This window comes from Eurytemora carolleeae, unplaced genomic scaffold (genome assembly GCF_000591075.1).
Source record: "Eurytemora carolleeae unplaced genomic scaffold, Eaff_2.0 scaffold113, whole genome shotgun sequence".
In the NCBI taxonomy this organism is placed as follows: domain Eukaryota; kingdom Metazoa; phylum Arthropoda; class Copepoda; order Calanoida; family Temoridae; genus Eurytemora; species Eurytemora carolleeae.
The window spans coordinates 268,049-295,007 of record NW_019396138.1 but is presented as its reverse complement, the minus strand read 5'-3'; the positions used below and the strand labels follow the sequence as shown (position 1 = coordinate 295,007).

The 26,959-nt window shown below is 32.9% G+C and overlaps 2 protein-coding genes across 3 annotated transcripts; both read right to left on the bottom strand.

Annotated features, from left to right (window-relative positions):
* Positions 1 to 2,096: 2,096 nt before the first annotated feature.
* On the bottom strand, positions 2,097 to 16,208 carry LOC111696050 (plastin-2). Its single transcript, XM_023465574.1, has 16 exons — positions 16,093 to 16,208; positions 14,171 to 14,299; positions 13,737 to 13,829; positions 13,576 to 13,638; positions 12,585 to 12,707; positions 12,319 to 12,444; positions 12,171 to 12,245; positions 10,334 to 10,456; positions 8,821 to 8,910; positions 8,016 to 8,102; positions 7,377 to 7,446; positions 6,460 to 6,464; positions 4,733 to 4,840; positions 4,247 to 4,348; positions 3,454 to 3,540; positions 2,097 to 2,631 (listed from the first exon to the last, which is right to left on the bottom strand). Exons 1-16 carry the CDS (start codon positions 16,198 to 16,200, stop codon positions 2,572 to 2,574), a joined length of 1,449 nt encoding a protein of 482 aa, XP_023321342.1. The 5' UTR covers positions 16,201 to 16,208; the 3' UTR covers positions 2,097 to 2,571.
* A 498-nt stretch (positions 16,209 to 16,706) lies between these two features.
* Positions 16,707 to 23,391, bottom strand: LOC111696075 (uncharacterized). Of its 2 annotated transcripts, none has more exons than XM_023465600.1 (4): positions 23,235 to 23,391; positions 18,386 to 18,479; positions 17,464 to 17,547; positions 16,707 to 16,832 (listed from the first exon to the last, which is right to left on the bottom strand). In XM_023465600.1, the coding sequence occupies exons 1-4, from the start codon at positions 23,258 to 23,260 to the stop codon at positions 16,722 to 16,724; spliced, it is 315 nt and encodes a 104-aa protein (XP_023321368.1). In that variant the 5' UTR covers positions 23,261 to 23,391; the 3' UTR covers positions 16,707 to 16,721. The 2 variants fall into 2 exon arrangements, with proteins under 2 accessions (XP_023321368.1, XP_023321369.1); XM_023465601.1 differs by lacking the exon at positions 23,235 to 23,391 and adding an exon at positions 20,124 to 20,211.
* Between the last annotated feature and the right edge of the window lie 3,568 nt (positions 23,392 to 26,959).

Genomic DNA, 26,959 nt, shown 5'->3' with positions numbered 1-26,959 from the left:
ATGTTGCTCGAACGAGAAATTGTTGTGACTGGCAGTCCTCCCCTCCTTAACCTACCTTTAAATAACAAGGAGGGAAAAATCTTCAATATTAACAGAGAAAATAGCATTACAGAAAATATCGGTCGGTTGGTATAAAACTCACATCTTTGTCATTAACGCTTGAAGTAAAAAAAACAGTTGGAAACGGGGTGAATTTCCCGTTGGAGTTTATTAAAAGTCTGTGTTTATGTTTCAAGTATCTTGAAGAATTGAATCTGATGCGGATGATGCAAGAATAAAGGATAAAATCTGAAGAAAATATGCTCTAACGGATAAGAGAACAGTAAATTCAAGGTTCAAATTCAAGGACTTGCAGTTTGTATGATATGACGAACAGAATTGGGGAGATAAGGGGGGGGAGTCAATTCTACAATTTTACCCCCCCCCCCTCGCATATACACTAAAACTGTGTCTGACTGAAAGATTTAAGAAATGTGTAAATTTATTTTACAATTGTACGTTTATAATGACAATATCAAATGTTTCTACAAACTGGAGATTTGCAACGGAAAATCAGTGAACTTTACTATTTTAAACAAATCAAAGCATTGAAGAAATATTAAAAAATTAAATATTTCTGGTCCGTCATGATCATGATGCCTGTAACAGAAATAAAGCTATTTTTTAGAATTGTAACAAAAACATTCCGGGTTCAGGATCTGCTTGATCAAACATGATCTAGAATAAGGCCGGTGCTGTGAAACAGGGTGTCCAAAAATGATTAAAAATCAACAAGACTCTAAACTAAAATTTCTTTGGACATCCTGCTTTAAGAGTTTTTGAACAAAGGAATTGAGTCATTGCCACAAACTCTAATTTTCTAATCCCTATATCTTTAATATCAAATCATGTAAACTTTTTATATTTCAAACTTAAATTATTTTATCCAACAGAAATCATAGTTTGAAATATGCAAGGTCTACGACATTGAATTGCAAAGATATAGGAATTAGTCAATCAAAGTTTGTGGCAAAGATTACATTCCTCTGAGTTTTTGCCATGGTCTCAACCATTTTGGAACACCCTGGGCAAAAAAGAATTAAAATAAACGGTGTCAAAATCACAAAGCTGAGCTAACAATACATATTTACAGGTATGCTTAATAAAGAATATCACAACTAATTAATTTTTAGAAATCTAAAAAGAGATTGTTTCCATTTTATGCTCAATACAATAGGACAGTTTTTGGTACAATTGGAGCAACTATTCAATTCATAACAGCTTATTATTTAATATTAATGCATTGTATTCTTATTTGTTCTTTGGTCATATAATACAGTTAAACCCTAAATGAGCCATACTTCGAAAGAATTTATCAAATGTCGTCTTGACAATTTTTCAATGGGTTTTATACTATTTTACGTAAATCTCAGTGTTTGCGAAAATAAATAAATAGCCATGAATATGCGGGAACAGTTTTAAAGAGCTCCATATAATCATTTAATTAAAAAACTAAATATCTGCAAACACTCCATTATCAGAAAGTGAAGAATACGACATTTGTTGAATTCTTTCGATGTATGGCTTATTTAGGGTTTAACTGTAGGTAGGGGAAGACGTTAAAATGGATAAATGAAGCATTAAACACTTGTTTGTAGATTTTCGTAATTATTTTACAGCTCTCAAACTTCTCAAGAGAACTTCATTGATCTTGGTTGTTTTAATCACAAGGCCTTAGTTTTTTTAAGGTCATTCTAACATACAAACTTTTGGGAAGGGCCGCTTTTTTGAGGGAAGGCAGGCCTTTTTTTCTTGATATACTAGAAATAACAAAACACCGGTTCCTTTGGAAGCTACAAATCAATCAGTGGTATCATAAACAAAAAAGATAAGCTTTACAGGTAATTCTTATAAGAAACTATTAAGTATGAAAAATTGTACGTAAGTGTTAACTCCGACTTAGGACTAGATATTACAGGACTAGGACTAGGACTAGGAGAAGGACAAACTTGGGAAAATTGATTAATATGTTGTAGGATAAAGACAGGAGTAGGACAAGAAAAGAAGTAAGACAATGACAGGAGTAGGATAAGGACAGGAGTAGGATAAGGACAGGAGTAGGACAAGAACAGGAGTAGGACAAGAACAGGAGTAGGACAAGAACAGGTGTAGGACAAGGACATGAGTAAGACAATGACAGGAGTAGGCAAAGGACAGGAGTAGGCAAAGGACAGGAGTAGGACAAGGACAGGAGAAGGGCAATTTTTGGAGTAGGACAAGTTTAAGAGTAGGAGAAGTTTAGGAGTAGAAAAAGGAAAGGAGTGGGCTAGAACAGGAGTAGGACTAGCACAGGAGTAGGACAAGGATATGAGCGGGACTAGGACAGAAACAAGGACTAATAATTATTGTATAAATGGGTTTCCTAGGATTCAAGATTTTTTTTGTGGGTTTCCAAATGTGTTTCTCCTGGCATAAGAGAAGCTAGCTCCTTGGTTTCTAAAACGGGTTTCTCCTGCAAGATAAGAGAAGCTTGCTCCTGGGTTTCCAAAAGGGTTTCTACTAAGTATCGGATTGACCCTCCTGGAATTCATGTCAGTTCATATCTGCGAGCATCAAGCTTGCATAAACAGTCATCACCATCTTGTGTTTCACCTAAAATAGAACAAGAGCATAACTATACATTTTTTAAAACATGTTGGGAAAACGTGATGAATTAGTTTGGTCTAAAACAACGGAAAAGTATTGCTTTGAGCAAATAGTTTTTTACAAATATCATTGAAATCAGAATTATTTACTGTAAATACTTCAAGTCATTCTTCCTCCTTCTTCTACTTCCGTTAGTTATTATATCATGTTTCCACAAGATTGGATCCAATATATGATTAGAGAAGCTAAAAACCATGTCAGACCATGAAATGACTTTATTAGATTTTATCATTGGCATTTGTTAAACAACATTTTGCGGACTTTATAACGGAGTTTCAGTGGTTTCATACAAACAAAATCCTTTCGTATCGTATCTTATTGGCTTAATAGATTTGATCGGGTTGATCAGTGAAATATTAGGGTTGTATTGCAGATTGAATTATATCAGGGTTGGATTGCAGATTGAAATATATCAAGGTTGGTTTGGAGGTTGAAATATCAGGGTTGGATTGGAGGTTGAAATATATCAGGGTTGGATTGGAGGTTGAAGTATGAGGGTTAGATTTGTGGTTGAAATATGATGGTTGGATTGGAGGTTGAAATATGAGGGTTGTATTTGTGGTTAAAATATATCAGGGTTGGATTGGAGGTTGAAATATATCAGGGTTGGATTGGAGGTTGAAATATATCAGGGTTGGATTAGAGGTTGAAATATCAGGGTTGGGATGTTGGTTAAAATATCAGGGTTGGGATGTTGGTTGAAATATCAGGGTTGGGTTTGAGGTTGAAATATCAGGGTTGGATTAGAGGTTAAGAGATGAGGTTTACCTCGCTAATATCCTCTGGAAGAGCGTAGACAGGAGCTCCGATCTTTCGAGCAATATTAACAGCATACTTTGCGTTAGACAAACACTCCTAAATACATTCATACAATCATACAGTCGTCTGCATTTATAAACTTTTTGAGATTTTACGTGCATTTGCGACAATAACAACAATATTGCTTAAATAGATTATTTTCTATAAAAATACACGATGAAAATGTGTGAACGGAAGACGAAATTAATGACAGAAATATATTTTTTTATTTAAAGGAATTAAGTTTTGTCACAAACGCTGATTTTCTATCTATATTTTTGCTACAAAATGTCGTAGATTTTAGATATTTCAAACTATGAATTCTGTTATATCAAATAATCTAAGTTTGAAATATCAAAGATTTACACCATTTGGTTACAAAGCTATAGGGATTTGAAAATTTTAGTTTATGGCAAAAACTCAATTACTTTATTTACTAACGCAGAGATTGGAACTTTTAAGTTTGATAGCGCTGACCTTTAACGCCGAACTTAAAATCCAAAACGGAAAATATTTAATTTGAAGCAATTAATTGCTTAATCAGTAAAAAAATTATTTGCGATCTATTATTGCTCAAAAGCTCATAGGTCGGACTTTTAGAGATATCCAATAGGAATTCACTTTTAGAGATATCCAATAGAAATTAACTTAAATCTGACGGATTAAACATGATACGGATTAGTGTTATCTGAAAGGATTAACAACAAAATAGTTCATATCTCTGATCATGTATGTGACCTCCTTCCAAAATCCTTGTGTTTACCTCGTTTGTGATGGTTGCCCCTTGTTTAACAAGTGAGTAATCAATTGAACCAGGTTTGATCACATCAATCAAATGAATGATCGGCAGTGCAGTCTTGTTCACCTAAAATAAAAATGTGGTAAACTGTTCTTGACAATATTTTCCAGAAATGTGGTAATTTAATTTCCCTGTTCTGGAAATATGGGAATTAATTTTCCTTGTCCTGGAAATATGGGGATGATTTACCTTGTCTTGAAAATGTGGGAATAATTTATCTTGTCCTGGAAATATAGGAATTATTTACCTTGTCCTGGAAATATGGAAATAATTTATCTTGTCCTTAAAATGTGGGAATAATTTACCTTGTTCTGGAAATATGGGAATAAGTTACCTTGTCCTGGAAATATGGGAATAATTTACCTTGTCCTGGAAATATGGGAATAATTTACCTTGTCCTGGAAATATGGGAATAATTTACCTTGTCCTGGAAATATGAAAATAATTTACCTTATCCTGGAAATGTTTGATGGAAATATCCTTCTTCCCTTGTTCAAGTTTAGTATTTGCCCAGGATATAATCTCACTCTCAACTATGGGAGTTCCATCAGGGTTCAACTAAATAAAAAATAATTAAAATGGACAACATTGCGCAAAATGAGATTAAAATTGTCGTCTTCCTGTCTGCGTTCTCAAGAAGGATTTTCATTATTAAAACCGTATATCATAGATATTACAATTTACAATACAATAGTTTTCTTTTTCAAATATCAAAGTTTTCCTGCAGCGCACTGGGAAGATTCTTCATGGATATTTAAAAACAAGTTTGAGATGAGAAGACAAAAAATTTTAAGATTTAAACATATATTTTAGATAAATGCTATTTTTTTTGCTGAAACCAGTTAAAAACAGACCTTTCTTCAACAAAAAAAATCTTACACGAAATATAAAAATATTACAATATTTTAATGAAAACAAAATCTATTTACTACTGAGTCAAATGATTCATTAAAAAGTTTTACAGTTTAAAATTTGATTTATCATCGACTGATGTTATTTTTGTTAATCATATTAAATCAACAAAAGATAAGAAAAAATAATAATTAATAAAATGCATGACATTCATTTTTATGAGAATTTATCAGTCGTCACAATTTAAAGCTAAAGACTTCTTTTCTAGTTTTCTACAGGTTGGTTGGAGTTCTGAATCCGAATTTAATAAATTTGAGCCGCGTCTCAAATCCGCCAAAACCGGTTTCAATCGAGAGCCGGCTTAAATCTTGAAACATTAAATACAATTTTAAGTGGAAACAACCATATTTGAGCCGCGTCTTTAATTTAAGCTGCGGCTCAAATTCTTTAAATTCGGCCTCTGAGGGTAAAAACTTTTGTCTGAGATTTCAAGGTTTAGCCAGCTACCTTTCCTGTTTACACACTATATCTCAATGGTGCCAGAGATCGAAATTTTTGTGTGGATATTATTAATATTGATCCCGATATACAATGTGGACACTTTTAAATTTGAAGAAATAATGCTTGATAACTCAATTAAAGTGATCCCTGCAGGGTATATCGAACTCCATTAATCGTAGATCGGCATAACATGGAGATCAAGGCTTGATCCGGAGAAACAAAACAAAAAAAAAGCTTTAACTTCGAGAAATGACAACTTTCCCCATTGCAAGGAGTTATTTTTCAATTCAAAAGCTTGTCTATTGAATAATGATTTCAGTCGCAAAAACGAAATAAAACAAAATGTGTACCCTCTTTTATGTCAAATAGCCAAAGTTTGAAATATCAGGATCCAAAGATATAGAAATTATGGATTTAGAGGTCGGAGATAATAAAGTTCCTTTTAAAATCTTTTCAGATTCGGAATTTGTAATTGGAGAAGATTCCGTTGTTTATGGAGTTTCTGAAGTACCCTACGATTCCAGAGTTTTCGGTTTTTCCGGAGTTTCCTGAGTTTCCGGTTCCCGGTTATCGTTTGGGAATTCTAAAGTATTTTTGATCAACAAGTTATGTATATATATCTGATAAGTGAAACAAAGAATTTTTTCCATTTTATTGCTGTACAAAATGTTTCGTGTTCTTAACACTCCTCACGGGCAGCCGTAGTACATTTGAATTTCCGAGCCGGGATAACCTGGTTATCCCGGCTCGTTATATCGTTATATAACTGTTAGTTTTTTTCTTGAGGATTTAATTCTATGTTTTGATAATTAAAAACTAATATCAGATCCTAAAAATCAAAATAACATTAATTGCGTAAAGATATAAAAAAAGATTAGAACAATGAGATGTCATAATTATATATCTCAGGACATTCAATTCAAACCTTGTTATCAATCATAATCTTTTACATAATTAAAAATAAGTATTATTTACTTAGAATCCTGAAACAGATTCGAACTAATATTTGTTTGAATTGATAATAATTCAGTAATGATAAGAGAAATTGCATTGAACCGTGATTAAAGTATTAAATTATAAAAAATAGAAATCAACAAGGAGAGTAATCAAAATAATTCAAAATATTTAAAATCGTATTTATATCTGTTTTTAAAATCTGTTTAATGGGGTTTCTCAAGTACTTATTCAACAAACATCGAATAGAGTGAAGAAAAACTACTATGACTTTCTATGATTTTCTAATCCCTATTTCTTTACAACCCGATTTCGTAGACCTTTGATATTTTAAATTGTAAATTCTGGTAGATCAAATAATGTAAATTTTAATTATCAAAGGTTTTCACAATAATGTTATATTAAAGATAAAGATTTGAGGAATAGACAACAACTCAAATCCTTTATAATTTAATTTTTACTCGTCATATACTGCATTCTAAATTTTACAATCAAAATTTGGCAGTAAAAGTTGGATTGCTGCTAAACAAGTTACGAAAATTCTCTCTTATTCTACAAAAAAAATCGGCTATTCAGCAGCAAAAGTTGGATAACTGCCAAATAAGAGATTCTTTGTTGAATTTTGGCAATTTTTTGTTGCTTTTTTGGCAGCAATCCAACTTTTGCTGTCAAAAAGGCGATTTTTTAATTTCAAAATTTAGAGTGTCTTATTATAGTTCGTTAACACTCCCCTTAAAGCAATATAAAATTGTTTTCTTGTGATTAAAAATTTCTGTATATTGTATACCTGCAATACCAACCAGGACAAAGTTTAGCTTTTTCCCCAAAACTACAGCGTAATTACAGTTCTCCAGAACCTAAAAAAAGAAAATTACAATTTTTTTCAACAAATCTTTCTTTCACTAACTAATAGCTTCACGTTGGTTTAACTTTTTTTGATGCAAGACCAGTTCGCAAGCAAAAAATAATGCTAGAAAATAAGAACTAATATTCACCAAAAAATGGCAAAATTCAAAACACGTTTTAAAGTCAACGAAGAACAAAATCATAAATAATTTTGTTCAAAACATGTTGAATTAGTACCAAAATATTTGCCTAGAACCGGCCACTCGTTTGTTTTTGGATATTAAAGAAATTGGTGACTCTTTTCCGTTAAACCAGTTTTTGCCTTTAATTAAAAAAAAAGTTGTTATAATATTTACGATTTCAACGTTTTCGAATTTATTGTTTCTAGACGGACTAACAGAGGCTTAAAAATGTGGCCGAAGGGCAAATTTTTTTTTGGGGGGAGGGGGGTTAGCCTCCCTGGAACAATTTGAGCCCCCCCCCCCCCCCTAGACGGATCTGAGCATTTTTACTCATAATGCTACCGTTAATAACAGTTTGCTTCTGCAAATAAACAAGTTTTCAAAAGATTTAGTTTCACCTGTTGATATTTTTTAGCCGGGAGGGTTGAATATTTAGTATTCACTTTATCCCAGTTTACTGTACCAGCCTTGATCACGTCGTAGATCTAGAAATATAGAATATTTATTCAGGGAGGCAGAAAAATATATATTTTTAAAGGGAGTGTTCGCGAAAAATGAAAAGGGGGAATAGGCTTAATGCGATAAAAAAGCGCTTTTGATAGGAGTTCATTAAAAATTGATAACTGCTCTCTTGAGGGAGGGTCTAACATCATTCTATTATGCTGAAAGGAATTAAGTTTTGCCACATATACTCTGATTTTCAAATTTATTATCTTTTCAACCCAATGTCGCAGATCTTAGATAATTCAAACTATGAATTATTTTAAATAAAATAATCTAAGTTTCAAATTGTAAGGGTTTACGCAAATAGGTTGCAAAGATAAAGGGATTAGAACATTTGAGTTTGTGGCAAATACTCCCTTCCTTTCTAACAATTACTTGTATGCGTCGAAATTTCAAGTATTATCCTAAATTAAAATTATAGATTATTAAATGCTCAACTTCTGATCACTACTGGCCGAAGACATAAAGGGTTTAAATTTTTGTAAAAATGTTTTTTTTCTGAATCACAATAATATTTATGTTCTTAAATTTTAAAACATTGAATACAATTTTAAGTGAACCAACCATAGTTAAGCCGAGTTTAAAATTTAAGCCGAGTTTCAAATTTAAGCCGCAGCTCAAATTCTTTAAATTCGGCCTCAGTGCACTGTAATAATAAACTGCGTAACGACGGGCTATACAAATTTAATTAAGAGTTACCTTGAAAATAACAATTCCATCGTAAAGATCCGAATATAGATAATTCACTCGTGGTTGGACTCCTAAACTATTCATCCAGTTCCGGTACATCTACACATTTATCCGTTACTTCCGGTAAATATAGAAATATAATCCGCTTTATCTAGAAATTACTCCGTTACTTCCGGGTTATCTAGAAATATATCCGTTACTTCCCGTATATCTTGAAGCATTTCCGTTACTCCCATTTTATCTACAATTATAACCTTTTCTTCCTGTACATCTTGAAATAGATATATATCCGTTACTTCCGGTACATCTTGAAACAGATATATATCCGTTACTTCCGGTACATCTTGAAATAGATATATATCCGTTACTTCCGGTACATCTTGAAATAGATATATCCGTTACTTCCGGTACATCTTGAAATCGATATATCTGTTACTTCCGGTACATCTTGAAATAGGTATATCAGTTACTTCCGGTACATATTGAAATATATATATATCCGTTACTTCCGGTAAATCTTGAAATATATGTATCCGTTACTTCCGATACATCTTGAAATATATGTATCTGTTATTTCCGGTACATCTTGAAATATATGTATCCGTTACTTCCAGTACATCTTGAAATAGATATATATCCGTTACTTCCGGTACATCTTGAAATAGATATATCCGTTACTTCCGGTACATCTTGAAATGTATATATCCGTTACTTCCGGTACATATAGAATTACATATATATCCGTTACTTCCGGTACATCTTGAAATAGATATATCCGTTACTTCCGGTATATCTTGAAACAGATATATCCGTTACTTCCGAGAAAGATATCCGTTAGTTTCAGTACTTCGAGAAGTTTATCAATACTTCCAACAAATATATCCGTTTTTTCCTTAATTAATAAATAAATATATCGATTAATTATATTTTGTCTAAAAATACATTCTATACTTAATTTTCTGTAAATGTACGTACACTTATCTAGAAAAATATATATCACGTCCGGTTGTCGTGCTTTTTTATTTATAGAATATCATAAATAGTTGACTGTATACAGTTTTAAAATATGAATATATCTCCCACAGTGATTCAAACGTTGCAAGTTCTAACGCAACAATCGTTGAGAATTTTGCAAATTACTTGTTAAACTAATACTAAAAGCAAGTGTTTTGTTAGTTATAAAATGTGAATGTTTAGGCGCCTAACAAATGTTTAAGTGAGTTAGTGACGTGAAACCAAAAGACAAGGCGTTTTGACACCTTAAAGTCGACCTAGTCTTAAAATTTGATACAAAATTTCATAGCAGTATGGTATTTATATTATTGCTCCTGGCTTTTTTTCATCATGATTTCCTCTTCTAAGATAAAATAGATAAAATCTCATTAGAGTCACATCAGATAGAAGTAAAATTAACGGTAAAATATGAAATATATTGATTTCCATTTTAATTCCTTCTCAACCCCTTTCCAATTGTCATTAACAGTTCCTTTAATGTTGATTTAGACCGAAGTATAATGTTTACCTTCTCTTCTCTAGTTTCCTCTATGATATCAACCTCTGCAGCAGGAGGATCAAGTCCAGGGAAATTATTGAACAAGTTTGCTACAAACGCCAGGTTTAGAGTCTCCTGACCTTTAACTACATCCTGGAGATAAACAAATATGTAATCTGCAGTACATTAATCAAACAATAACAATAAACAAGCATTAACAGTTTCAAATATTTCGTTTAACATGATGAAAGTGGTAACAATAGGAGCATCCTTACTTTATCAACTATGAGCATGTAAATTCTTAATAAAAACTTTCAGGAAATAAACTTTACTCTTTTTAAATTCTACCCACTTTTATTTTTTAAATTCTACCCACTTTTATCATTTAAATTCTACCCACTTTTATCATTTAAATTCTACCCACTTTTATCATTTAAATTCTACCCACTTTTATCATTTAAATTCTACCCACTTTTATCATTTAAATTCTACCCACTTTTATCATTTAAATTCTACCCACTTTTATCATTTAAATTCTACCCANAATGGACTTGGATGGACTAAATCTGAGAAGGATGGACTTGGATGGACTAAATCTGAGAAGGATGGACTTGGAGGGACTAAATCCGAGAAGGATGGACTTGGAGGGACTAAATCTGAGAAGGATGGACTTGGAGGGACTAAATCCGAGAAGGATGGACTTGGAGGGACTAAATCTGAGAAGGATGGACTTGTAGGAACTAAATCTGAGAAGGATGGTCTTGGAGGAACTAAATCTGAGAAGGATGGACTTGGAGGGACTAAATCTGAGAAGGATGGACTTGGAGGGACTAAACCTGAGAAAGATGACTTAGGATTACACAGGATGGACTGTAGAAAAGACCAGTATAGATTTAGTTAGACTAGGATTTAACGGTCACACTATATAGTAGGATAAACTAAGATGACCTGGAATGAACTAGGATGAACAATGATGAACTAGGGTGAATTAAGATGAACATAGATTAACTAGAATGAGCTAGGATGAAAAGAATTAACTAAAATAAACTAGAATGAACTTGGATGAACAATGATGAACTAGGGTGAATTAAGATGAACTAGGGTGAATTAAGATGAACTAGGGTGAATTAAGATGAACATAGATTAACTAGAATGAGCTAGGATGAAAAGAATGAACTAAAATGAACAGAATGAGCTAGGATGTACAGAATGAACTAGAATGAACTAGCATAAAATAGTATGAACTAGAATGAATTAGAATGAACTAGAATGAACTAAAATAATCTAGGATGAACTGGGATGAACTAGAATGAACTAGAATTAACTATAATGGACTATAATGAACTATAGAATGAACTAGGATGAACATTTAAACAAGAATGAACAAGTATAAACTAGAATGAACTAGTATAAACTAGAATGAACTAGTATAAACTAGAATGAACTATAATCCATTAGAATGAACTAGAATGAACTAGAATACATAAACCAAAATGAATTAGAATGAACTAGAATGAACAAAATGAACTTGAAAGTACTAGAATGAACTAGAATGAACTAGAATGAACCAAAATGAACTTAAATGTACTAGAATGAACCATAATGAACTTCAAAGTACTAGAATGAACTAGAATGCACTAGAATGAACCAAAATAAACTTGAAAGTACTAGAATGAACTAAAATGAACTAGATGGAGTTAGGACTAGAATAAATTAGTATGAACTAGAATGAACTTTAATGAACTATAATGAACTTAAATGTACTAAAATGATCTGTAATGAACTTGAATCCACCAAAATGAACTCGAATGAACTAGAATGAGCTAGATTCAACTAGAGTGAATAAAATTAATTTTTAAATTTTCACCTTTGAGGTAACAAATGCTCTTGAATCTATTTTATCTGCTTGCTCCAACATTATCTCGGCTCTTTCAATTAAGTCCTAAACAAAGATTTTTTATAGATTTGTCGATAATTTTACTTCTGTAACAAAAAAAAATTAAAAATGTTGTGACCTGTCTTTGCATCGCAGTTTTGTTTACTCCTGCGTTCTTGGGAGCGATCTGTGAGATTAGATCTGTATAGATCTCACTGTCCTTTATATCAGATCCGAAGTTCGATATGGTTCTCTGGGATCCAGCCTTAATTAAAACGGTGGTTTTATTTTGGAATTAATTTTCATATTCGAAAAGTGATTGAAAAGTAACTTTGTGATAAACTTATATTTAAAGAAAAAATTTAATGGTCAATGTAATATTTCAAATAGTCATAAATTTCAAACCTTTTCCAGTTGATGGTTGACCCATCGGAGCAGTAACTGCTCCGGGGATAGTTTCATCAACTCCGATATATCCTCTCCCTCCCGGAGTAGGTTTACTAGACCAGGCACATTACTGATTGTAATCTAGAAGTAGAACAATATACATATCATGATGCAAGGATACTCGATCTTTAGAACCTCTCTCAATAGAAGACGTACACAGGGGGGATTATGGGCCCCCCCTGGATTGGAAAAGTTTATGATTTAAAGGGGGTTTTCAGCACCCCTGGAAAGCAAAAAATAAGCCCCCTCTAGACAAATTACTGTGTAGGTCCCTACTTCCGATCCTTATGTGCGGTACGGTAAATGGAGAAGGGGGGTTAACTGTTTAATATTAACTTCCTTTGCAATTTTAAGTTTTTGCTGTAAAAGTGATTAAAAAGTAAACTATGACAGCAAACAAAAAAATTATTTCCCTTTGTTTCTTTCAAAACAGGTCATTGCCAACTTTTGTCACACTTTTCATTTACATTTTACAGTCCATTTACAACATATATGTTGCACTAATTATTTACATAAACTTGTAAAAACAGGTTCTAATTCTATAGTTTGAACTCGAAATCAACAAGGAGAAAAGTTTTTAAAGAATGTTATATAAAAAATTGTAGAATGTACAGGGTGTTTTTTATGAAGTGTTGTTTTTCGTTTCATTAAGAGATGGAAAAAATCCACCAAAACATTATAATCGTCTAGTACTTCTTTAAAACTAAAAGAAACTAGAAACTATAATACACTGTACAGTGTACTGCATAGTACGGTACAGTGGACTGTACTTTATATGCGGAACAATGTACTGTATTGTTGTGTGTTTACGGCACTGTGTACTTTATTGTATGGTGCAGTGTAAAGCATTGGGTTGTACAGTGTACTGAATTGTAAGGTATTATTGTAAGGTATATTGTACTGTACAGTGCACTACTTTGAACTGTACTGTGTACTGCATTGCACTAACCTGGTTAAATAAGAACATCTTGATAACCTGCCAAACCAAACCAAGAACCATCCATCTCTTACCCTGACATTAATATTATTATTATTATTATTATTAAAAAACTTATCGACCACTCTCCAACCTCCCACCCCTCTCCTAGCCCCAAGTACTATAAACTATACCTCTGATGACTGTAGGTTATGGCTATCCATGCCAATTACAGTGCATCCTATGGCTTGGGCAGAGTTTATGGCCAGGGTTAGATTCTCGTGTCTCTAAAGAGGTAAATAAAAACTTATCAAAAAAGTAATTTACAAAATTTACTTTGTTTATGCATTTATCTTTATTTTAACTTTTTAAATTACTAAACGGGGTTTTAATGTGTTTTTGCTTTAGTCTTTGTTTCTTATTTTGACGGACATTTTGTTTATATATTTCTTATCTAAAGTGGGATCTTTGGCCGGATATTTACAGGTCTAGGAACAGATATATTATATATACAACATATCTTGTTTATATCTTTATGAAATATTATTAAAAGATAGTTTTCATGGGTCTGTACTTTATTTCTCCTCATACCGGTGTGTAACTGAGAAACTTCAGTTGTATTTAGTACCTTGAAAATAGATACGTTCTTCCCTTTGTTAAGAACCCGCTCGTCAATAGTATCCGGAGCAGCCAGGTTTATCATCTTACACAGGATAACTCCATCATCCATCTTCTCATACATATCCGACCCGTCCTTCTACAAATACAATCCTTCAACTAATTGTGTAATCAGAAAAAGCGAAAGAGGAAACTTGGCATTTCTGAACTGACATGTTTATCGTCGGAGGAACTATTCAGTTTCATGGATACTAAAACATACACATATTAACTACAAGGTTACCCACAAAGTATGAGACTGTAAAGACGACTTGAAACTCTTAAAATATGAGGATTTCAAGGTTAATTTATGTCTTCTGTTTTTAATATTATCTTTAAATTAATTAATTAGTTAACAGTTGAAGGGATCGTGAGTGTAAGGAAGCAGGCAGTATACATTTCGTACAGTCGTTTATGAAGTCTCATCCTTTGTGTGCAACTTTCTGAATTTGTATGGACGTTACGTTCTTCAGTATAAGACGTTTTTAACAATTTTCTCCTTAAAGACGCAACAGATAGAAGTAAGATTAGTAGCGATCAAAAGCGCTTATTTTTCGCCGTAAGCCTATACCCCCTTTCATTTTTCGCGAACACTCCCTTTAAGTTAGAGTAGTTCCACGTTTTCAAACATTTATCTGATAAAACTTAAATCATATTCTTAGAATTGGAATATTGATACAATGCTATTTGATTTTATTAAATATTTAAAGCTTTAAGGGTTGGCACGGCGCAAAATCATGCCGGTAACCCTTCATTAAATCATTTCTTTGTAATGTTGAGATTGACATTTGGTTTAAAAAGAAATATCCCTATAGAGTGAACAATGAAAAAATTATCAATTGCTCCGAAAATGTATAAACGGACCGCTTGAGGATGAAATTGAATAAACGTACCGCTTGAGGATGAAAATGAATAAACCGCTTGAGGATGAAAAACGAATAATTGGACCGCTTGTGAATGAAAAATGAATAAACTAATCACTAGAGGAAGAAAATGCATAAACTGACCGCTTGAGGATTAAAAGCTAATAAACTGACCGCTTGAGGATGAGGGAGGGGTGGCTGCTCTCAGGGTTTTGGAGTGTTCCCAGCATTTTTTAATGGGAATCAATTAAAGATTTTCTTAGGTGAAAAATTAAATTTTTCTAAAAAAAACTTGGAAATAAGATAACTTATAAGATGTTGAGATGTTGAGATGTATTAGACCAGCTCAAATGAAACCTTTATATTTCTAGCTAAAAAAATTTTTTTACATTTACTAATAATCTTTCATTTATTCGCTAAAACAAATGTCGTCAGTTTGGCTAATCAAAACTAAATTATCGTCACAGGCTACTTAGACTGATATTGCGATTTTTTTTCCTGCAAATATCTGAACAAAGTAAGTTTTTAAGTAACCTTTTTAAAGGACTTTTCATAAAAGGTCGGATACATTTTTTACATTTTACTCCAAAACCCTGGGAGTAACTCCAAAATCCTGGGAGCACTCCAAAACCCTGGGAGTAATTCCAAAACCCTGAGAGCAGCCACCCCTTCCTAAAGGAATAAGCTGACGACTTGAGGATGAAAATGACTAAACTGACCGGTTGCGGATGAAAATGCATAAACTGACTGTTTAAGGATGAAAATGAATAAACTGACCGCTTGCGGATAAAAATGCATAAACTGACTGCTTGAGAATGCATAAACTGACCGCTTAAGGATGAAAATGAATAAACTAACTGCTAGGATGAAAATGCATAAACTGACCACTTGAGGAAGAAAATGAATGAACTGACTGCTTGAGGATGAAAATGAATAAACTGACCACTTAAGGATAAAAATGAATAAACTGACTGCTTGAGGATGAAAATGCATAAATTGACCGCTTGCGGATAAAAATGAATAAACTTACCGCTAGTGGAAGGAAATGAATAACATCCTTGTCTGTCTGAAGACGTTTATTAATCCAATCCGCGAACGCTTCTTCTTCTTCATGAAGCACAAAATGAGCAGCTCCCATATGTCCTTAATTATACACTATATCCTACTCTTGTATTCCGTTCCTTTGTCCTATCCCTATATCCTACTCCTATTTTCCACTCTACTGTATCCTACTATTCTATGCAACAAATCAAAACAGTCAAGTTCAGAAGTTTATAAATATCAAAAAAGCTGTGCAAACATGATTCAAAACATGTCTATTTTTAGACTTCTCATATAAAATTAGGTATTTTTGACTTCATATTCTGCGTATAGTAAGTATGTATATAGAATGTATACATTAACAAAATGAAGAAAAAATAAGTGTTGATCAAGACCAACCCCGAACAAAGATTTAAAATGATACAAATTGAGATAGTTTCGTGCATTTTTGAGCTGAGGTAACATAATGCTGTATATAACAAATATAAGAAAATAGTAAGTCCAAACTAGAGGGGGTTACTAACTTCCAAACTCATAAATATTGGAAGGTTTGAAGGAGTAAGTGTGAGGATGAATCACAAGGATTGTACAGTATTAGTCATCCCTTGACTCCGGTTCCTAAACTCTTGGAACTCGTTTAAACTTTAAATATTTTACCTGTTCAAAATCTTCCTTAGAGAGCCTGGTAGAGTTCCCATCCTTTCCTAACTCCTCAAGGATATTTCTAACCTAGAGAACATATAGATTTCATTCCTACAGATATTTTTGTTACCAGGGATATTCCTAGATACCAGGGATATTCCTAGATACCAGGAATATTCATAGATACCAGGGATATTCCTAGTTACCAGGGATATTCCTAGATACCAGGGATATTCATAGATACCAGGGATATTCCTAGTTACCAGGGACATTCCTAGATACCAAGGATATTCCTAGTTACCAGGGATATTCCTAGCTACCAGGGATATTCATATATACCAGGGATATTCCTAGTTAGCAGGGATATTCCTACTTACCAAGGATAATCATATATACCAGGGATATTCCCAGCTACCAAGGATATTCCTAGATACCAAGGATATTCCTAGTTACCAGGGCTATTTCTAGATACCAGGGATATTCCTAGTTACCACGGATATTCCTATCTACCAGGGATATTCCTAGATACCAGGGATATTCCTAGATACCAGGGATATTCCTAGTTACCAGGGATATTCCTAGCAACTGGGAATATTTCTAAATACCAGAGATATTCCTAGCAACCGGGAATATTTCTAAATACCAGGCATATTCCTAGTTGCCAGGAATATTCTTATCTTCTAGGAATATTCCTAGAAATCAATAAAGACTAGGTTACCTTGTAGTTCGGAAGAGCAATACCAACATGATCAAGCATAGATTTTAGGTCTGAGACAGGAAGGGTCTTTTCTCCGGGGAATAACTAAAACAGATAAAGCTAAGAAACATACCCAGAACGAAAACTATAGAACTAGAACTAGAACTAGAACATGAACTAGAACTAGAAATAGAACTAGTACTAGAACTAGAACTATAACTATAACTAGAACTAGAACTAGAACTAGAACTAGAACTAGAACTAGAACTAGAACTAGAACTAGAACTAGAACAAGAACTAGAAGTAGAACTAGAACTAGAACTAAAGATGATGTTTTGTTGTTAGTAATTATGAAAAACTGACTCATCTAACTGGATAATTATCACATCCTGTGTTAGAAGCATAAATCATAAAAAAAATACATCAACTTCAAGAACCAAGGCAAAACGGAGAAGGGGAGTCACCGCACCATGACAAAAAGATGCAAAACAATCAAAATCTGCGTCACAAAAATGAATAATCTAAGTTTTAATTTAGAGACTATATGGAAATCACCGTTGATCATCGATGGTTTGAATTAATAACAATCCAATATAAGAAAGCACATATTGCACAACCTTTAAGCTTAACAAAAGATGTATTGGATGTACAATCAGTTTTTGTATTATTCAATAAATTGAAATCTAAACAAAGTCCTTTGTATCTGTGGTAATTTTGCGGGCACAAAAAATGCAGACAACAGCAGATATTCCACGACAAGGATTACTTTATAGGAAAGCTTAAACTGATCAGACCAATCAAAATTGTACCAGTGTGACGTAAATAATGCCCAGGCCGGGTAAATGAATGACATAATTTATCTCAAGTAGACGACATTTCATTCTCATGTTCAGTTTGAATTTATCTATGTGCTTATTACAAAATGGAGTTTTTATTAACAAACCTCTTCCCAAGAGGAGTCAATCTTTTCTCTAAATTCTGTTTTCATATTGTAGAATTTATCCAGGAATACGAAGGAAACAACAGCTCTAGAGCATCTGAAAATAAAATTGTCATCATTGTAATATTTTATCCTGAAAATTATTATAAGAGGAATCTATGGAGTGAACATTGTACACTATTCTTATACTGTATTTTTGTTCGATACCAAATTGATAGGTATAGAAGCAAACTTCTCAGAATTCTTTTTATATGATTACTGATAAATTATTAGATAAATGTATCAGGTTGGTAAGTACATTGAACAATGATCATAAAACATTGATTGAATTGATTTTATTTTAATATTAAATATCTCTAACTAGCTCGACATGCGAGATTTGATTCTAATCTTTTATACTACTTATCATTTTTAAAAGTCCTATCCTTATCTTCTTCTCTTATCTCCTTTTCATACTCATTGTCCTTCTCATAATCCTTGTCCATCCCTACTCCTTGTCCTTCTCATACTCCTTGTCCTTCTCATTCCCTTGTTCTTCTCTACTCCGTGTTCTTCTCTACTCCTTGTCCTACTCTACTCCTTGTTCTTCTTTACTCCTTGTCCTTCTCTACTCCTTGTCCTTCTCTACTCCTTGCCCTTCTCTACTCCTTGTCCTTCTCTACTCCTTGTCCTTCTCTACTCCTTGTCCTTCTCTACTCCTTGTCCTTCTCTACTCCTTGTTCTACTCTAACTAATTTGATTATCAGCTATGTATTAGGCTTAAACTGTGAAGGAGAAGAATGAACTAAAGTTTTATCAAGACACAACCCAACCCACTTCAAAGCTTACACACACAACTACACGATAAGAAACCCGTAACTCGCAGAGAAAATCAGAATTTGGAGAAATTATATAATTATATCAATATGCGGAAGCGTATCTTGGATTAAAATTAGTAAATGTAAACCGGGGAAAATATTGACAACGATTTTTTGCGGACATTTTTTCTTTCTTAAAATTTGAAAGTTGCATTCTCAGAAATGCAGTTTTTAATTCATTCTCATTATGCAACTTGTTACATGGAACACACCTTTATCATTTCATTATCTCATTCACTGGTTTAGTAGAAATCGTTTAAGCTTAAACGGAACAAAGAACTTTCAAAATATCAAATAAATTAATAATAAGCAGAGAGTTCTGTTTTTAAATTTACATTTTTTTCAGTAAAAAATAATGCAAAAAAAGAAGCTCTACACTAGTATATAGTACAACATTATTCCGACTCAAATCCGCACTTTTAATTTCTTTACACATTTGAAACTTAATTGATTTTAACGATCTTCACATCTATTCACACGTAAACATTGACCTAATTGTAAAATGCAAACCTTGAAATATCTTCTGAAGCCTGAAACTGAACAAAATTTTTAAACACCATGAATCCATTAAGGATGACATTGACAACTTAAATTCAAACCTATAGAAAGCTAAAAGCACGGACAAGAACTATGCCTGATTTAAAACCTTAAGATTAGATACCAAACAAAGTTGAGTTTAACTTTGATTTTTAATTGACTCTCCATTTAAATATTGTGAAAGATAACATCGTTTTTCTGGCTTGAAAAGTGTTTAATTCTGATCATTTCTCCGATATTTCTTTAGCATGTAATGCACTTGTTACTTTTGCAGTTTTCAAAAACAAAATTATGGATATCTAACTTGATCAGACAAAGCTATTGCATTGCTTGCAAGAAAAGGTCACCTGACTGCTTTCATCATGTTGAACCGAGTTCTATAGCTCCAGGTAGAAATAATTATTATTTATTTGATAATACTGTTCAATCCAAGACAGTTCTTACTCAAAGGTTTAGTTTTAACTGGCAAATTTTAGGTTAAGTTAAGATTAAGAAATTTTGAAAAGAACCCTCCTGCTTAGAATTATCCCATGTAAAAGTATCAGTATTCATCACATATTTCTAGAAAACTATATTCTTGTACAGCATCACACCCGGTTGGCATCAAACGAAAAGCGTGGTTCCTACAAAATGACAAAAGGTGTTGACAAAAAAGGTAATAGAAATTAGATTGTAGGGAAGTGGGATTGAAAGCGTCAAAAGAATATTATAACAAAAAACTATCCGCATGGTTTAGAGTTTTTAAATATGCTTTCTAAATTTTTAAACTTTTTGACGCTATTTCACCATTTTATCTTTTGATCCTATATTCTTTGGCTGTTCTTTCAATATCCTATCCTGACCTCCTGAAACTGTCCTAAACTGTCCTATTAATATCCAGCCCGGTCCCAAGAATATCCTATTCTGACCTATTATAATATAAATGGCAATGTCAATTGTTCTTAAACCATCTTATTAAAATCAGATCCTGTTCTATCAAAATACTTTCTGAACTATTATCATCCTATTTTGAGCTGTTAAAGTTCTATCCTGTCCTCGCCTACCTTGATAATATCTTATCCTGTCCTGTCAATACCGTATCCTGTACTCCGTATATCTTATCCTGTCCTGTCAATACCGTATCCTGTACTCCGTATATCTTATCCTGTCCTGTCAATACCGTATCCTGTACTCCGTATATCTTATCCTGTCCTGTCAATACCGTATCCTGTACTCCGTATATCTTATCCTGTCCTGTCAATACCGTATCCTGTCCTCCGTATATCTTATCCTGTCCTTCTAATTTCCTCTTCTACCCTGTTGCTGTCCTTGCCTACCTTGATAGTATCTTATCCTGTCCTGTCAATTTCAAATCCCGTCCGTTACTGTCCTATACCTGTCCTAATCCTGTCATATTCTTTCATATTATTGTCCTATAGTCCTAATAATGTCCTATCCTATAATCTCCTGTTTTGTTACTGTCCTATCCTGTCCTTTAAAAATTCTATCTTCCATGCTATTCCTTGATGTCCTGATATCTTGATCCATTCCTATCGTGTATCCTATTAATCTGTTAATCCAAAATCCAATGACCAATATTGTTTACATGTAAACTGAGTTAACTAATAATATGCTATATCTCCAGAACAACATATGTGACTACTAGTCCTACTAGTGCTCTGATATTCTTCAATTGTTAAAACTTGACGTTTAGTATTCCACAATATGTTTCTGTATAGGGGAGGGGATGTAAATAAAGATTACAGATGAACTACAAATCCCGAGTTAATCGAAATGTTCCACACTTTCTTTAAAATTTATTATCTACTTGTTTTTTCCCAAGATTTTTACTAGCTTTTTTCTAGATTTTCACTTGTTGTTTCCTAGATTTTAACTAGTTTTAATCTACTTTTTTACAATTTTGTCAATATTTTACTGGATATCTGCTGATTTTCTTCTTAATTTCTACCGATCTTTAAATTTTTTTCCGCTATTCAAATTTTCTACTAGTTTTCTTCTTGTGTTCTACAAGTTTTTCATTCATTATCCTCCAGTTTTCTAGTAGTTTTAAGGTAATTTTCGACTAGTTTTTCTTCAAAATGTCTACTAGTTTTTCCACTTTTTTCTTCTAATTATCTTCTAGTTTTCCACTAGTTTCTTTAAATTTTCGACTACTTTTCTTCTAGTATCCACTAGTTTCTTCTAATTTTCTACTGGCTTTCTTCTAATTTTCTTCTAGTTTTCTTCTAATTTTTTTACTAGTTTTTTCTAATTTACTTCTAATTTTCTTCTAATTTTCTGTTAGTTTTCTTCTAATTTACTACTAGTTTTCTTCTAATTTTCTTCTAGTTTTCCACCAGTTTTCTCTACTTATCCGCTAGTTTTCCATTATTTTTCAACTTGTTTTCACTATTTATACACTAGTTTTCATTAGTTTTCCTATAGTTTTCATATAATTTTCTACTAGTTTTCATATAATTTTCTACTAGTTTTTACTACTTATCCACTACAGCTGAATCAAAGGAAAGGGATATTGAAGCAGACTGATCAATGTAGATGATTGAAATTATTATTTACCTATGTATTTTTATGTTTTTTTCCAGAAACTATAAATGATTATTTCTTGCAATTTAATCTGTAATTAAACCAAGTACTTAAAAAATACTCTTTTGCGATTCGCACACATATTCAATGAATTGACTCACATCATTCATTTTACAGCTGTTGGAAGTATAGATTTTGTAAAAACACAAGAACAAAAAATCGATTTGAATTGAACACAGCCAAATCTGCATGCAACAACTTATAATTTCCTTTTTTTCGACTTCAAACCCTTAAAAAAGCACTTTTGTTTTTGAAAAATTTTCGAAAAAGGAGGGGAAACCCCCCTTTAACCCACCCCCAAACCCTAACAAAATAATATATTGCCCCCCCTAGCAAAAGTCCTAGTTGCGCGTCTGTATAATACACTTACACTTGCATACATACCATATTTTTTACATTATATTATATTAACCATATATTATCCATATTTATAAAATACATAAAGTATATAATCCATAAATCGATTATAAATTTATTTATCAATATTTGGATATAAATACATCGTACATATATAAGGGTTCATGTGGGATCGTGGAAGAAGAGGGGTCGGAATGAGAATTTTAAGGATTAGAATTCTAGAAACTGCATCGTAGAATAAAGGTTTAGGTGTATCCCACCCCTAGGCTTGTTAATCGTTTTGATAGAATAAACAAAGTGGACCCAAAAAATTGTGGAATAGGAAGACGACTAGTTAGAAGCTCACGGTATAATAACCATGAAACACAAACATTTTTCAGTTTAAAGGATCTTTTAAATTTATAAGTTGATTTTAAAGATAAATACTGCCTAAACCATTCGCTTTATAATACAAGATTCTTTAAATGTCGTCTTTATATTCCACATTTTGACGTCGCATCGAAACTGGCTTTACTTACTCTCTCATGGTGTTAGATGCTGGCATGGTTGATTTATTGATTTGAAAAGATGGAAGACGACGGAAGAAATTTCAGTAAAGACGAACTTTTTATACAGAGTCTGTGCACTATCACGGAAGATTAAAATCCAAGAATAACCCTTGCTGTTTGTTCATACAGGAAAGTAAAATTTTAAACTGAACTCAAAACCTAAACTTGTAGTTTTAAGTCATAGAAAACAAGGGGGGTGGGTCCGGTTCCCAAGAAAAACTCGACGCGATGGTTCAAATAATTTCAAGCTGACTCATATCTTCATGAATATGTGCGCACTGCGCACGCGCTGGTGCGGAGTCGTAACATGACAGAATCTCACATGAGTGCTTTGAATAATGAAGCGATGTAACATTTTTCTCCGCACTATTTGCAATTATCTATACAATTACTATAACATTTTTGCAACAAAACTAAATAAAAAGTTGATAAGAAAAGATCCAGTACTTCATGAATGATGTCATGCGTATTTTCAGAGTTTAATTTCCTCCATTGTAACAAAAGCAGGATGGATATCTCAGTAATTCATTCTATATGTTTCTCAGGGTATCGCTGTGAATCGGATATGTCACTCTAAAAATGAAGAATTGCATGCAATTACAGCGGACAGCCCCTTTAAAGAAATTATAATTGCATGCAATTACAGCAGACAGCCCCTTTAAAGAAACTAGAATTGCATGCAATTACAGCGGACAGCCCCTTTAAAGAAACTAGAATTACATGGAATTACAGCGGACAGCCCCTTTAAAGAAACTAGAATTGCATGCAATTACAGCGGACAGCCCCTTTGAAGAAACTAGAATTGCATGCAATTACAGTGGACAGCCCCTTTGAAGAAACTAGAATTGCATGATATTACAGCGTAAACAAAATACAGAATACAGAATTTTACAGAATCATGAATCTAGTTTATAATTATAAAATACTAAATATTTATTACCCATCCTATCCATCCCAAAATATGGAATACAAATTACAGAATACAGAATATCTATTATAATTAGTCAAAATACAGAATTAAGAATTTAGCTGAAAACTGAATACTGAATACTGATTTATGAAAAATAAAAGAATATAGATCTAAAAATTTTAAAATACAGAATATAAAATACTGATAATACTGAAATGCAGAATACACAATACAGAAAAATGTTTTTAGAATTTAGAATACAGAATACAGAATTCTGATTATATAGTCTACACAAGGCACAATTACTTACAAATGCTGATGCAATGTCTTTTTAATTAAATTGCTTTAACCAAACAAAAGGCCAAGAGAAAACTGTTTTTTTGCAACTTTACTTTAATTTAGAGAACAGTGTATAAAAATATATTATACGTTATAACTGGCTACTTAGAACTGAATAAAAGATGAAAACTGGATAAATTTTAAAAACTATACAGCTGTCATTTAATTATATAATTAGGGAAAGGGGGAGACAAAAGAGAATATTTTTGCATTATTACTGAATGCAATGAACATACATACACACATACATACAAGCACCTACACGTATTTCAGATTACTATAATTATGCAGGGTTACCCACAAAGGATGAGACTTCAGAGACGGCTGTACGGAATTTTACAAAATAAATTAATTACGTTTTTCTCTAAATGGATTTTTAAAAATAAATTTATTCTTGGTTAAAAACTTTTGAGGGGCTCAAACCATATTGTTTTATTCTCTTTTAACTGGTTTCTTGATTCCATTAAAGCGTTGGAAATTCTCACCTGCAATGAAACCCTCCCTGTAACCCCTCTCACCCCTCACTACATGTATATACACCTAATACAGGGTGTCCCACATATATTGGATCAAATTAAGAGCTCGTATTTCAATGACGTTGTTTTGGAAATTTCTTTATATTTACGAGATTGTCTGTAACTGTAAACTTATTCTTTGCCAAATCATTAGATAATCCATTAAAAACTATTTTCAAGGCAGAAGATTAAATGTAACCTTAGGATTGTCATAATATAATAGTTTGAAGTCGTCTTTACAGCCTCATTTTTTTGTGGCTAACCCCGTATATGGGAAGTCGTCGATGTTTCCGTTTGTCAACCAAACGAAAGAATATTTCCTAACTAAATTATAGAAATGTACACTGAATTTACACCACACAAAAACTAACTTTCTAAATAAATTTTTTATATATATCGCCTTAAACTAAGCTTTCGGCGTGTACTGCAGTAATCTACAGTGTACTGCAGTAATCTACAGTGTACTGCAGTAATCTACAGTGTACTGCAGTAATCTACAGTGTACTGCAGTAATCTACAGTGTACTGCAGTAATCTACAGTACACTGCAGTAATCTACAGTGTACTGCAGTAATCTACAGTACACTGACCGAAGACATTATGGGTTTTAGTGGAGGGTGACATATATGTATATATTCCATAAGGAGATTAAATTGTCAGGCTTCGACATCTGTCTTGTGTTTACATTACCGCCCAGAGACAGTACACTGCAGTACAAAAGTTGCGAACACCTCTGAAATAACTTTCCTTGCATCATAACCTTGTGATAATTTACAATAATTTTAAGTGATGTACTTCCTCCAATATACGTGTACATTGAATAAATAATTATATACACTGAACTTCCTTTTGTAGAGAGACAAATTATCCCATAACCAAACTAAACTGTCTTTTTAAATCTGAAGTTCAGTGTTAGCTCTCGGAACTTCGGAATTGCATCAATTTTCAAGACTGTGTCGACTTTAAAGTATCGCAACGCCTCGACTTGGGCTTTTACCTCACTAAATCACCCAGACTTTTTTAGCCCTAGACAGTAGACATGCATTTCATAACCATAAAGCCATAGATTAATAACAATATAGATAAAAAAACTAGATGTCGTCTTTTCAAGACTTAGGGGTTTTTCGTTCACAATAAACCTGAGTCAGAAACTCAAAGGAGTTCCGCCACAGACAGCGCATGCTCTCTCTGTGTCTTGTAATTTACCGCTGCCTGCGGCGGAACCCTTTGGGCTTCTGCTCAGGGTTATTGTGAACGAAAAAGTCCTACATTTTGAAAAGACGACATCTAGTTTTCTATCTGTGTTGTTATTAATCTATGCACAAAGCACTTGTGTTTAGCTTTAATTTTTAAGAAGTAATTGGCAATATTATCATCGATTTTGTTCAGCTTTCAACCTTCGGATCAATGTGTACGAATAGCTCATCATTGGAAATATAGCTTTCAGAGGATGTAGTTCTTCTAAAAAATTGTCAAATTGGGGGAAATCATTATAAAAATCATAAATAAACTTTTTTTCCACTTCTGTCCGTGTTTCTGAGAAAACTTCAATACTGTTTGGAGTACCATGCTCTTCTTAGAGGGAGGGAGTCCAGAGTTCCTCAAATAGTAATCACCGCCACCCAAATCTGTTTTGCGGCAAGCGCGCTCCTCAATTGGTATCTCCACCTCCTCAATTAGTAATCACCGTAAAATTTTGTTTTCTGTGATTTGAATTTAATGCACTTTTAACACAATTTTCGACATCTATCGGGGTTTTATGGCATCTGTATTGACTTAAACTAAATTTTCAAATTATTTTCAGATTTGTTTGGTCAACAAAAACTGAGAATCAAGGCACAGTTCATTTTAGCCGAATCTTAGATCCAATTCGCCACTTTAATGACTGCATTTCATGATTGGCGTCAAGATACAAAAAAGGTCGGGCTGCCT

Excerpts from the sequence above, each read along its gene's own strand:
- LOC111696050 (XM_023465574.1), bottom strand. The coding sequence starts at position 16,200 with ATGGGAGCTGCTCATTTTGTGCTTCATGAAGAAGAAGAAGCGTTCGCG. Across the intron at positions 12,708-13,575 it reads AGATGTTCTTATTTAACCAG|ATTACAATCAGTAATGTGCC; the intron begins GTTAGTGCAATG and ends TTCTACTTCTAG. Across the intron at positions 12,445-12,584 it reads TCAACCATCAACTGGAAAAG|GCTGGATCCCAGAGAACCAT; the intron begins GTTTGAAATTTA and ends GTTTTAATTAAG.
- LOC111696075 (XM_023465600.1), bottom strand. The coding sequence starts at position 23,260 with ATGCCAGCATCTAACACCATGAGAGA. Across the intron at positions 18,480-23,234 it reads GCATCTAACACCATGAGAGA|ATGCTCTAGAGCTGTTGTTT; the intron begins GTAAGTAAAGCC and ends TTTTATTTTCAG. Across the intron at positions 16,833-17,463 it reads TTGCTCTTCCGAACTACAAG|GTTAGAAATATCCTTGAGGA; the intron begins GTAACCTAGTCT and ends TATGTTCTCTAG.